The sequence below is a fragment of the Corylus avellana genome, chromosome 3, assembly GCF_965113065.1.
Source record: "Corylus avellana chromosome 3, dhCorAvel1.hap1.2, whole genome shotgun sequence".
Classification (NCBI taxonomy): Eukaryota; Viridiplantae; Streptophyta; class Magnoliopsida; order Fagales; family Betulaceae; genus Corylus; species Corylus avellana.
Window position 1 is genome coordinate 25,402,256 of NC_142492.1, and position 12,585 is coordinate 25,414,840.

The following is a 12,585-nucleotide window of genomic DNA, read 5'->3' on the forward strand; positions in this document are numbered from 1 at the left end:
AATTTAACGTCAGCCGTCGTCACGTCAACCCCAAAAAAGGGAATCCGCTTCGTGGCCACTCGCTCCGTCGTCACCGCCCCCAATATACATATATCCCCTCTTCTTTCTCTCTATCGTTTCCGTACAATCTCCCTCCAAATCTCTTAAATCTTTCACTCTCTCTCTCTCGCTCGCTGCAATCTAGGGTTTAAGTTTACCCCTCTAATGGCCTCGTACATTGCGACCCTCTCAAAACCCTAATATCAATTTTCCAACCCATTCTATTAGAAAATTGTTTGGTGGAAAATGGACGGAGCGAATAACGAAGGAGATGTGTCGGGATCGAGCGGCGGCGGGGGAGCTCAGCCCATGCCGGCGCCTGCGCCGATGCCGAGCGCGAACGCGCCGCCGCCGTTCCTGAGCAAGACGTACGACATGGTGGACGACCCGGCGACCGACCCGATAGTTTCGTGGAGCGCCACCAACAACAGCTTCGTGGTGTGGAACCCGCCCGAGTTTGCCCGGGACCTCCTGCCCAAGTACTTCAAGCACAACAACTTCTCCAGCTTCGTCAGGCAGCTCAACACCTACGTACATGCCTTCCCCTCTGATCCTCTACTTATTGTTGCTCTTCTTTCCATTGCTGTGAGCTTTGTGTGTATTTTTGTTTTGTTTGAAACTTTGTGGATTTTTGTCGGTTAAATGATTAGAGTGACTTCGTCGATGATGATGAGTGTAGTGGGTTGAATTAGGAATTAGTTTTAGCTTGTGAAGTAAAGTTCGCTTTGTAGAAAGGAAATCGATTGGGTTTATGATAGGAACCCTTATTTGGTTGCTGAGAAAGCGGAGGGAGGGAAAAGGAATACTGTTTTGAATTTGATGTTTCTGTTTCGGGTTTTTGAAACCCGAGGGATTAACCTCGACTAAATTAATTTTGGTGAAAATAATTTGGAAATGATTAAACAAGAGATTCTAGTAAATATAAGTTATGATTTAGGGCTAGGTTGCGGTGCATGTTGTCGTCCCCCATTGGTTGCTGAGAATTTGACGAAAAAGGGGAAAAATAAGAGAGGAATGAATGAAATATGGTCAAGTTTTTTCTTTTGCTTGGAAAAATAGGAACTTGTTTAAATTAAGTGGGATGGTCTTGTCAGGGATTTGATGCTCTATTGTTTCTTTGTCTCCAAAACAATAAGAACTTTGTAAAATCTGAAGTTTTGATATCTCATCTTCCTGCATTTTTATCAGCAACCAAATGGAGCAGAAGGGGAAGAAAAGGAAAAGGAAGCAAGTCTCAGGTCGATCATGACCTGATTCCAAGGTTAATAATGATTTCATTTTTCATATGATCTTGTTGTTGCATTTGTAGTCCAGGCATAGCTAAATGCAAGGCAAACATATGAACTGATTAGAGTGGGCATAGATACACCTCTTGCAGCTTTTGAAAAACCCTTAGAGTCCTATATGGGATGTGGAAATTCTGTTGGTTTTCTTTTGAGGGAAAATTACAAAACCAGTCCACGTGGTTATACTAATTTGCAATAAACTCCCTGTGGTATAAAAATGTTTTGCAAGCTCACTGTGGCATGCAAAAATAACAAATAAGTCCCTATTATCAAATTCCGTCCAAAATCTTGTTGGATTCCGTTAATGTGCCGTGTTAGATCCAATTATATAGTGACATGTGTCACTCATAATTAAAAATATACAAAAAAAAAAAAAAAAAAAAAGCTGGAAGAGGGTGTGGTCGAATGGCCCCCGACATTCCTAGTGGCGCCTCGTCATCTTGCAACTCAAGTGCCGCCACCCCCAGTGACATCTTGCAAACCCATCTCTCCCTTCAAACCTTGCCATCCGTCCCTCCCCTCCAGAAACCCTAAGCCTCTCCATCTCTTAGCTCTGTGCCATGTCCTTAAACCCAAGTCGTCCCTCCCAATCGCCTGCCTCGCGGTCCATGGTAATCTCCTCTATGCAACCTCCTCACATGAAATCAATGTCTACAATAGCGCTTGCACATCTCAACACACTCAACAGTAAGGATTCCTCCGGCTTGTAAATGCTCACCTTTTGTGATAGCAAAGTCTTCACTGCTTGCCAGGACTTTTAAGATCAGAGTCTGGCAGATAATGGCTGAAACATCCTACCCCAATAACACACAATATTATCCGATTTTAGCTCCCCCGAACCAGATTTCCTAGGAGGTCACCCATCTTGATACTACTCTCGCAGAAGCACGCTTAATTGCGGAGTTTTGATGGGATCATGACCATCACGGCTTTAAAATGCGTTTTTGTCATTAAGGGTGTAAGTATACATTTAAATACATCCTCATCTCCATACTCAGGCGATGTGGGACGCAACAATCACCCCCTCTTAGGACTCAGCGTCCCTGCTGGCGACCCTCATGGGATTAGCCCATTCTTGGTGTCGAAGCGAATGCCCGCTAGCGACCTTTTTGGGCTTGTGCAGGCTCTCCCCATCTCAAGTTGGGCAATGACTCTAATACTATTTGTAACACCCCACCCCAATGACACACAATATTGTTCGCTTTTGGCTCAGCTGAACCAAACTTCCCAGAAGGTCACCCATCCTGATACTACTGTCGCAAAAGTACGCTTAACTGCGGAGTTCTGATGAGATCATGACTATCACAGCTTTAAAACGTGTTGTTGTCATTAAGGGTGTAAGTATACATTTAAGTACATCCCCATCTCCATACTCAGGCGATGTAGGACACCACAATGGCCACCAAGCCACACAAACTGTTAGCTACTCTACCCACCATTAATTCTGAAGGAATTTCATCACTACTTTGGGAGAAGTATTATCTTGCCTTGGTATTACCACCATTATAAGGAAGAGACAACGGATGCTATAGCATCGCCCATTAGCTTGGCTGGAAGCTTGTGGTTTCTACTTTCTTTGTGTTTGTATTCTTTCTTTCTCTCTCTCTCTCTCTCCCCCTCCCATCCAGTGCATAAGTCTAAGGTGGTTGTCTCTTATATACTTGGTGTTGGATTGTGCCCGTTCGGCATTTTATTTTAGTAAAATTACTTGCTTACAAAAAATAAAAAAGAAACACGCTGTTCTATAGCTAATTAACTTTTTGGTTTCTTGAGGGTTGAAACCTTAAAATTGTACTCTTTTGGTTGGGGGCAGAATGTTGAAATGGATGAGGTGTTTCTCTAATTTTTTTTTTTTTTTTTTTATAAGTTGGTGTTTCTCCAAATTTATTGTACCTCTTATACATAATATAATGTAAATAAAGATTTTCATTTTCTGTGATGTACTTTCAGGGCATCCTTTGATTTAGACTATAAGCCATTGTAGGGTATTAGCAATGGATTTGTGGGGAGACCCATTTCATAATTTCTTTTTGTGACAGTGGTTAAGGCGTATGGTAGGTTATTGTTTGGGCCAACTAAAGGGGGGTTTACTTAAGGGCCTTTCATTAGAAAGCTTTTTGAACTGTTCAGGTAGCTGATTTTATAGGGTCGGCTTCCTTTCTGCACTTAGTAGGTCTCATAGTTTTCTGTTGTCTGTAAGGCCGCATGCTTTATCTAAATTTATACCCCTGTGGCTTGTAATTTCACACTTACAATTGGATCTGTAGAAGTGTCCTGTACCTAGTGATGATGTTGTCCAAGATTCATAGTCAGAATCTATCCTGAATTTGTGTTGGACATGGGACCATTTCTGGATATTACTAAAGGTGTCAATAAATTCCCTTGGAAGAGAAGTCTTTTCCTTTTCCTCCTTTTGTTTCCCAAAGTTTCTCATGTAGTTTACCTACATCTTATTTTTATTATTGATTTCAAGGAAAAGTGTCATAGCTAACTTGTGAGAAAGAAGCAAAATTATGTATTTTGGGTGATGTGAGGACTTGCAACTTATTTAAATATCTCTAATGCATAGGACCATTGATTTGAGGTTGACTGGTGTTATGGTGAGAAATGTATATTTGAGGATTGGAAGAAGTAGAATTTTATTCGGCCGTATTTACAATTTACATTGAGGGTGAGAGAACTTGATCTTGAACGAAGATTGACGTAGAACAAGTGCCCAATTTGTTAGAATATTAATTTAAATGATTAAATTTACAGTTTCTTATCAGTTTAAACTTTTAGGACATAGTTTTTTAACATTATATTCGAGTAGAGGTCTCAAGTTTAAACCTCAACTCCCCAATTTATATATTCAATTAAATATTTCATGTGTTGAGATTTATTTGTTGAGGGAGAATTTGAATCCACATATGGAGAGTATTATAATATTAATTTAAATGATTAAATTCATCATTTTTTATTAGCTTAAACTTTTAGGATAGCTGGCGATTTAATACAATTATCATAAACTAAGTTTCAAAATGTTGCTTCCAATTCTTGAATGAGCTAGGGTGCATGGTTTTACTTCGAAGTTGATTCAAAATTTTGTAATAAGAATGAGTTTGAGTAGACTGAACACTTGAAATTATCTCATAATATTTTGAATAAAAGGTAAGATACTTTTTTCAGTCTTATTACTGTTATGTAACTATGTGCGTTTTATTTTTTTATTTAGAATTAAAATATTGATGAATTTTTTTGTTCATTTATGTTTGGGTATCCATGAATTCTAATTTTATTTTTCTTCTTGCTGTCATCTTTCATTGATTTGTTAGGATGTGATTACTTAGCTTTGTCATCTGTTTATTCTGCTGATTGATATTGTGCTTTGCCCCCACCCCCTTTCCTTTATTTTTTATTTTATTTATTTATTTATTTATTTTTTCCTTTTCTTGTCACTATTTGTTGAACAGGGTTTCAGAAAGGTTGATCCAGACCGCTGGGAATTTGCAAATGAGGGCTTCTTGAGGGGCCAAAAACACCTCCTTAAGAGTATTAGTCGGCGAAAACCTGCCCATGGGCATAGTCATCAACAGCCACAGCAATCACATGGGCAGAGTTCATCAGTGGGTGCTTGTGTAGAGGTTGGGAAGTTTGGGCTGGAGGAAGAGGTTGAGAGGCTTAAAAGGGATAAGAATGTGCTTATGCAGGAACTTGTCAGGTTGAGGCAGCAGCAACAGACTACTGATAATCAGCTGCAAACCATGGTGCAGCGTCTTCAGGGGATGGAGCAGAGGCAGCAACAGATGATGTCATTCCTGGCAAAGGCCGTGCAGAGTCCTGGCTTCTTGGCTCACTTTGTGCAGCAGCAAAATGAGAGCAACAAGCGAATAACTGAAGCCAACAAAAAGCGAAGGCTCAAGCAAGAAGGTATTTCTGAGAGCGAACACTCTGCTGCACCTGACGGACAGATTGTTAAGTACCAGCCACCAATGAATGAGGCGGCAAAGGCAAAGGCAATGCTTAGGCAGATTATGAAAATGGATGCTTCCTCCAGGCTGGAATCTTATAACGACAAAGATAGTTTACTGATTGCTGACAATTCATCATCTTCGAATGCAATGGACAATGGGAGCTCTCCAAGCCGTATGTCAGGAGTGACTCTGCAAGAGGTCCCACCAACTTCAGGGCATAGACCCTCAGCTGCAATTTCCGAAATTCAATCTTCCCCTCGTGCTGCAACTTCTGATAAAGTTACAACAATTCCTTTCCCTGATATGAGTGTGCTGGTTGGAGCAGAAGATGCATCTTCCATTTCTATGCCTCAGGCAGATGTAATCATGCCTGAGCTTTCTCAAATACCTGAAATGATGTCCGAAAGTGTTGCTATTCCCGAGGAAAATTACATGGGACCTGAAACAGGCAATGGTGGATTTTTAGACCCCACTTCATTGGAAGTTAATGGGTCTATTCCCTTAGAAATTGATATGTCCTCTGATACTGATATTGATGCCTTACTAGGTTTTAATGTTTGGGAGGACTTTCTTGTGGAAAGTCCAGCACCAGAGGAGATTGAATCAAATTATGCTGACGGTATGCCCAAGGGAAACGATATGCAGCCAAAGAACGGATGGGACAATGCTCAGCATATGGACAAGCTTACAGAACAAATGGGCTATCTTAGATCAGATATCAATGAGGTTTGATATTGTTTACTGAATGTACATTTTGTTTCACTCATCTCCTAGGGTCATACTAGTGATCTTTACAATCGCATGCTCCTCTTGTTTTGGTCGTTGGAAGACCAGCTAATACCTTGTGTACCTGTTCAGCCTAGCTTTGTTTTGCATATATGGGAACCCTAGTTACAGTTTTCTTTATTTATTTATTTTTAATTATGATTTCCTCTACGTCATGTTGGTAGTAACACGAATGAACTCAACAGAGCAAGGTGGTTTTAGAGGCTATAGCTTTGGCTTTATGTTCCTTTTGTACAGGTCGATGTCCTGCCCTAGGTAGACATGGCCGTTGTCTGAAGGAACGACTTGTAATGGATGCTTTGGCCTAAAATTTCAGTCATGTAGTACCCTTTCAAATATTTCACTGGATTACAGTAACCTTCTGTAAATACACATTTATGTTCGTGGTTATTTGAAACCTTCTTAGTAAACATATGATGCTTTTTTGAGGTTTGACTTAGTGGATATATATATATATATATATATATATATATATATTTAGAGGAAATTTCAGTCCGAATATATATATATATATATATATATATATATATATATATTCGGACTGAAATTTCCTCTAAACTGGGTCGGAGGAAATTTCTTTCAACCAATCTAATAAATCGCCGAGTGTCCTTCAAACATGTGAGGGACACATGTTTCTTTAATATGTTTAACAGCCGTCAACTCCTCAATTCCACTAATGTCGTCTCCCATCTCTCTCTGATGAGCTTTTTTTTCTTCAAGATAAACAAATCACTTCTTTTCCTCTGGTTTTGCTTTGTCGAGAGAGACCTGAAATTTTGTTTCACCCAAATACAGAGAGTCCAGGAGTCTTGCACCCAAACACATCTGTCCATCTCCCTTTTCTCTTCAATACACGTTCTGAAAAATGGCCAATAAAGCTGTTAAAGGGGGCATTAGATATTCAGATCAACGAGAGAGGCTAAGTTTGAGAATGGCGAAGAAGGAAAAAAAAAACAGCAAACAAAACTAGCGAGACAGAACTGAGGTAGGAAGAGGAAGATCAAAAAGAGACGAGAAACGGATTTTAGAAATATCGTTTCTCTTTCCAAAATGACGTCATTCTGTTATATATATATATATATATATATATATATATATATAAAATTCACCCGTTACCCTTACGGGCGGGCGAATTGGTAAAACCGGCTCGCTACTCACCGAACTTGTTTTCCCCTCTCAAGTTTCAACCAAAAAGTTCTCTTACCCTTTTAACAGCTTTCAAAGAAAAATGGAAAGGAGCGAAAGCTCTGCCTCCTGTGAGCATATCATCAATCAGATACGAATGAAGTTTGGTTAGTTAAAGAGAAAAGCGGCTGCTACATGGCTTTACCTTCCATTGCGGCTTCTAATCCTAATAAATCTAATTCCCAAATCCCACCGGTAACACTCCCCCTTCTTTTTTGTTGTATCAAAATTTCACACATATATGTCCCAAAGGAGTAGCTCAATCGGCTGTGAACTACGCCTCTTGAAGCGGATGTCATTAGTTCGAATCTTCCCTCCCCTTTTCTTTGTGTGGGTATGTCAAAAAAAAAAGGGGGAGTGTTGCCAGATCTCGCTGGCAACACTCCCCCTTCCCTAATACCTTCGCTATATATCTACACTCTTTCACGCCCTCCATCGATCTTCATTTTCAAATCTCAAATTGCTGAGAGATTCCCCAATAATAATTAAACTCCAATTCTAACCCATTAATGTAAATTATATACACAAGCATGGCAATAAAAAAGACACCTTAAAAACACTAACTATATTCATGACTAAGATGTGCTGTCCTACACATACATCTCTTGTATAACTACAGACGTAAAAAAAGTATTTCTGGTTGGTTACTAGTGGAGACGGCATTTGAGTAACTAGGGGTGTCAATGCAGGCAGTTAAAAACCGCCCGCTAACCACCTAACCGCTATAACCGCCTAGCGGTTAGCGGTTATTGGGTTTACTAACCGTAACCGTAACCGCTAACCGCCTTTTTATATAATATATTTTTGTAATTATAATTGTAAAAATATTTATACATATAACATAATTACTTGATCAATAAATCACAATTTTTTTAAAAAAAAATAATTAAATCACAATTTGAGTATTAATATACTATCACTATAATTTATATGATTATATCACATCATCAATTGATCATTAAATCATTTGATTATATAATAATTAATTATACATAAATAATATGACATGACTCATAAGTATACCAATTCAGACTAATACAACAATTAAATATCTAGAGACTTATTTCCAATGTATGTTATACACTTATAAGTCTATATAAGTCTACATATGCATATGAATAATATAAATGTATAACATCAATACTTAATCATATGATTCAATGACAATTCAAATACTTTATTCAAGACTTCAAGTGAATCATATTATTAATGTACAATGATGATATGATTCGTATAATATCAAATTAAGTAATTGACATTGCATTAAACAATGACTAATGTGTTACTTATAAACACAATTTAAGTATTAGTATATTATCATTATATGTTGTGACAGTTGTCTGAATTCTGAACTTTTTTTTATATGTTGTGTTGAATTTTTTTTTTTTAATATGTTGTTTTTTGTTTTTTTTTTAAAAAATAAAAATAAAAAGTTAACCGATTATGATTTAATATTTAAGAAAATTTTTTTAAAGTACAAGTAAAGGTAAATTTTGGGTCAAATATTTTTTATTTTTTAATATGGGCTCTTTTTATAGCAATTGGGCCCAAGAAACACTAAAAATTAAAAATTAAAAAAAAAAAAAATTTAAAAAAAAAGCCCCAAAAAGAAGCTCAATTTTGAAAAGACGGATTATCTATTTCACTAACCACTAACCGTTAACCACTAATCGGATGTAGAGATACTTAAAAATGGCTTAGCTAAACTAGATAAAAGTGAATTTTGAAGAGCTATTTTACATAAAAATATGGCTCTTCCATTGGGAATGTTCTAAGCGGTTAACGTTTAGTGAAATCTACTAACCGCTAAGGCGGTTACGGTTAGCGGTTATTGCCAATAACCGCTAACCATAACACACCCCTATGAGTAACCACAAAAAACTCACCTGCCCCTAAGATCATGGGATAGCCACATCCACGTTTAACATCTCTGATAAGCTTGTGGCTTCCATGCATATATACGCTATGTATAAATAAATACTCTCTCTGATTGATTGATTTCTTTGCAAAAAAAAAAAGAAGAAGAAATATGTTATCGACAGAGAAAGAAACGGAGAGGCAGGTGGGTGGAAGAATAGTGTAAATTATTGATGACATGGTGAGAGAGAGAAGGCACCAACAAGCACTGAAGCTATCCTTACCGTTGCCAAATCCGGCAACTGATCATCAGTTCTGGGGCGAGACCCAATTGCTGCCATTGTTGCCATCTCCGGACATCGAAAAAGTTTCCGACCTTGAGAAAATGGCTATTCTAGGACAAGGCAGCGGCAGCGCAGTCTATAAAGTTGTTCACAAGAAAACCACCGCAATTTACGCGTTAAAAGTCCTCTTGCTTGATCGAGATTCTGGGAGCATTCGCAACCGGGCTGCACGCGAGGCCGGAATCCTCAAAAGGGTTGACTCGGAATATATTATAGGGTGTCATGCAATTCTCGACGATGGTTTTTCCGGTACGGAAGCGAAAAGCGGAGAAAATTACCTTTGCTTTGTAATGGAGTACATGGAGAGAGGCTCGTTACAAGAGGTGCTGCGAGCGCGGCAGAGATTGCCGGAGACGGTAATCTCCGGCATCGCCCGGCGGGTCCTGAAAGGGCTGCGCTATCTGCACGGCATGAAGATAGTGCATAGGGATATAAAACCATCGAACCTGCTTGTAAATGATAAGGGGGAGGTGAAGATTGCGGACTTTGGGGTCAGCCGTGTGGCGATGGGGGCGGGGGCGGTGGCGGGAGCGGGGGCGTTCGAGGCACGTGACTCGGCAATGGGCACGTGCGCATACATGAGCCCGGAAAGATTTGATCCGGAGACGTGGGGCGGCGGTGATGGTGCCGCCGACGAGTTTGCCGGGGATGTGTGGTCACTTGGGGTGGTGGTGTTGGAATGTCATGTTGGTCATTTTCCGTTAATTGGTGCAGGGCAAATTCCGGACTGGGTGACATTGATGTGTGCGATTTGCTTCGGAGAGAGGCTGGAGATGCCAGAGACAGCCTCACCGGAGTTTCGGAGCTTTGTTCGGCGGTGTCTAGAGAGGGACTGGAGGAAGAGAGGCACCGTTGCTGAGCTTCTTGGCCATTCTTTTTGTGATTAATTACCATTTGCATGAAAATTGAGTTGCACTTGCTTCGTTTTTCTTTAAAACCACACACTAGAAATACTTTTTGTTCTGAGTTGATAACACTTCTTTTAATTAATCTTAATTTCTTTTTGGCCCTGGGATAAGTCCCACAATAGAATTTTTGGTTCTAGGTTGAATTGTTTTTTAATTGAATAAGGAAAATAATTATGAGGGAGGATCATTTCCACCGATCCAAAAGGAAGAGAGAGTGAATGATCCTAAAACCAAAAGAATGGTGGGTTATCCAACAACAAATCAAAATGAAATAAGAGCAGTGCAAAAATACATACAAAGGGTAAGAAATTGATTAAACAAGTGACCCAATCTTCTTAAGGGGCCGCTCAAGGTGGTTAGTGGTTACAGAAGCAAAATGAGCACAAATTAAAACGAGCCTATTTGAACCCCAACTTGGGAACAACAACCACAAAAAGGAGGTTGAAGCCGAAAATGCACTGCCATAATCCGATGCACGGACTAAAGAATATAGAGGTACCAATACAAATTCGGCTACAAAATTGCTAGATAATGGTTGATTATTTCTATTGAGGAAATTTTTGTCTAATCTTCAAAAGATCAACGAAGGTCCCTCTCTATATATATTCTTTCTATGTTTTCATCATTAGAGAAGCTTGCTTGTTTCAAAATTTTGACTAAATTCCTCTCCATCTCCAAATGATCTTCCTCTTGCCACCCCTTTTAACATACATTTCACTATACTGTATAACTATAGTTAAATGTATGTTATATTGAATGTATATAGTTGTATACACTTTAATACTTATATAGGGCAACTAGGACATAAGTTATAACATTTTACAAATGGTTATTTATTTACTAGTACTTGCCTATATTCTACGCTATAAGTAAGTTTTCATTATAATTTAGGATTAAATACTAAAAACCCCTTTAAAGTTTCACTTATTTATTTTTTTCCCTTAGGGTTTGATTTTTATTACAGAAGGTAAGGGTGTCAATGTGGGCGGTCCGCTAACTGTTAACCGCTTAACCGTATTAACCGCTAACCGCCTAACCGCTATAACCGCCTAGCGGTTAGCAGTTATTGGGTTTACTAACCGTAACCGCTAACCGCCTTTTTATATAATATATTTTTATAATTATAATTATAAAAATATTTATACATATAATATAATCACTTGATCATTAAATCACAATTTGAGTATTAATATATTATCACTATAATTTATATGATTATATCACATCATCAATTGATCATTAAATCATTTGATTATATAATAACAAATTATACATATATAATATGACATAACTCATAAGTATACCAATTCATAGTAATACAACAATTAAATATCTAGAGACTTATTTCCATTGTATGTTATAAACTTATAAGTCTATATAAGTCTACATATGCATATGAATAATATAAATGTATAATATCAATACTTAATCATATGATTCAATGACAATTCAAATACTTTATTCAAGACTTCAATTGAATCATATTATTAATGTACAATGATGATATGATTCGTATAATATCAAATTAAGTAATTGACATTGGATTAAACAATGACCAATGTGTTACTTATAAACACAATTTAAGTATTAATGTATTATCATTATATGTTGTGACAGTTGTCTGAATTCTGAACATTTTTTTTATATGTTGTGTTGATTTTTTTTTTGTTTTATATGTTGTTTTTTTTTAAAAAAAAAATAAAATAAAATAAAGCTAACCGATTATAATTTAATATTTAAGGAAATTTTTTTAAAGTACAAGTAAATGTAAATTTTGGGTCAAATATTTTTGATTTTTCAACATGAGCTCTTTTTATAGCAATTGAGCCCAAGAAGACACTAAAAATAAAAAAATTAAAATTTTTTTTAAAAAAAAAAAGGTAAAAAAAAAAGCCAAAAAAGGATTAAAAAAAAGCCCAAAAAGCCCTAAGAAAGCCCAAAAAGCCCAAAAAAAGCCCACTTTTAAAAAAGCGGTTAGCAGGCGGTTATCTATTTTATTAACCGCTAACCATTAAGGCGGTTACGGTTAGCGGTTATTGGCCGCCTTGACACCCCTAACAGAAGGTAACTGTAATTTTAATAAAATACTAAATTGGTCTTTTCGTCCATTGACCTCCACATCACTGACACGTAGAACAATTAAAATTCGATACTTGGCATAAGTGGCTACGTCATTAGTGATGACGTGGCCACCTAATTAAATTTTTTAAAAGAAAAAATTTTTTTT

At 37.6% G+C, this 12,585-nt stretch overlaps 2 protein-coding genes across 2 annotated transcripts; both read left to right on the forward strand.

Annotated features, from left to right (window-relative positions):
- The first annotated feature begins 31 nt into the window (after positions 1–31).
- LOC132174982 (heat shock factor protein HSF8) lies at positions 32–6,434 on the forward strand. Its single transcript, XM_059586762.2, has 2 exons — positions 32–570; positions 4,778–6,434. The coding sequence occupies exons 1-2, from the start codon at positions 286–288 to the stop codon at positions 6,008–6,010; spliced, it is 1,518 nt and encodes a 505-aa protein (XP_059442745.1). The 5' UTR covers positions 32–285; the 3' UTR covers positions 6,011–6,434.
- Positions 6,435–9,344: 2,910 nt separating this feature from the next.
- MKK10 (MAP kinase kinase 10) lies at positions 9,345–10,337 on the forward strand. The gene has a single exon (XM_059585809.1). It carries the CDS (start codon positions 9,345–9,347, stop codon positions 10,335–10,337), a length of 993 nt encoding a protein of 330 aa, XP_059441792.1.
- Positions 10,338–12,585: the final 2,248 nt, after the last annotated feature.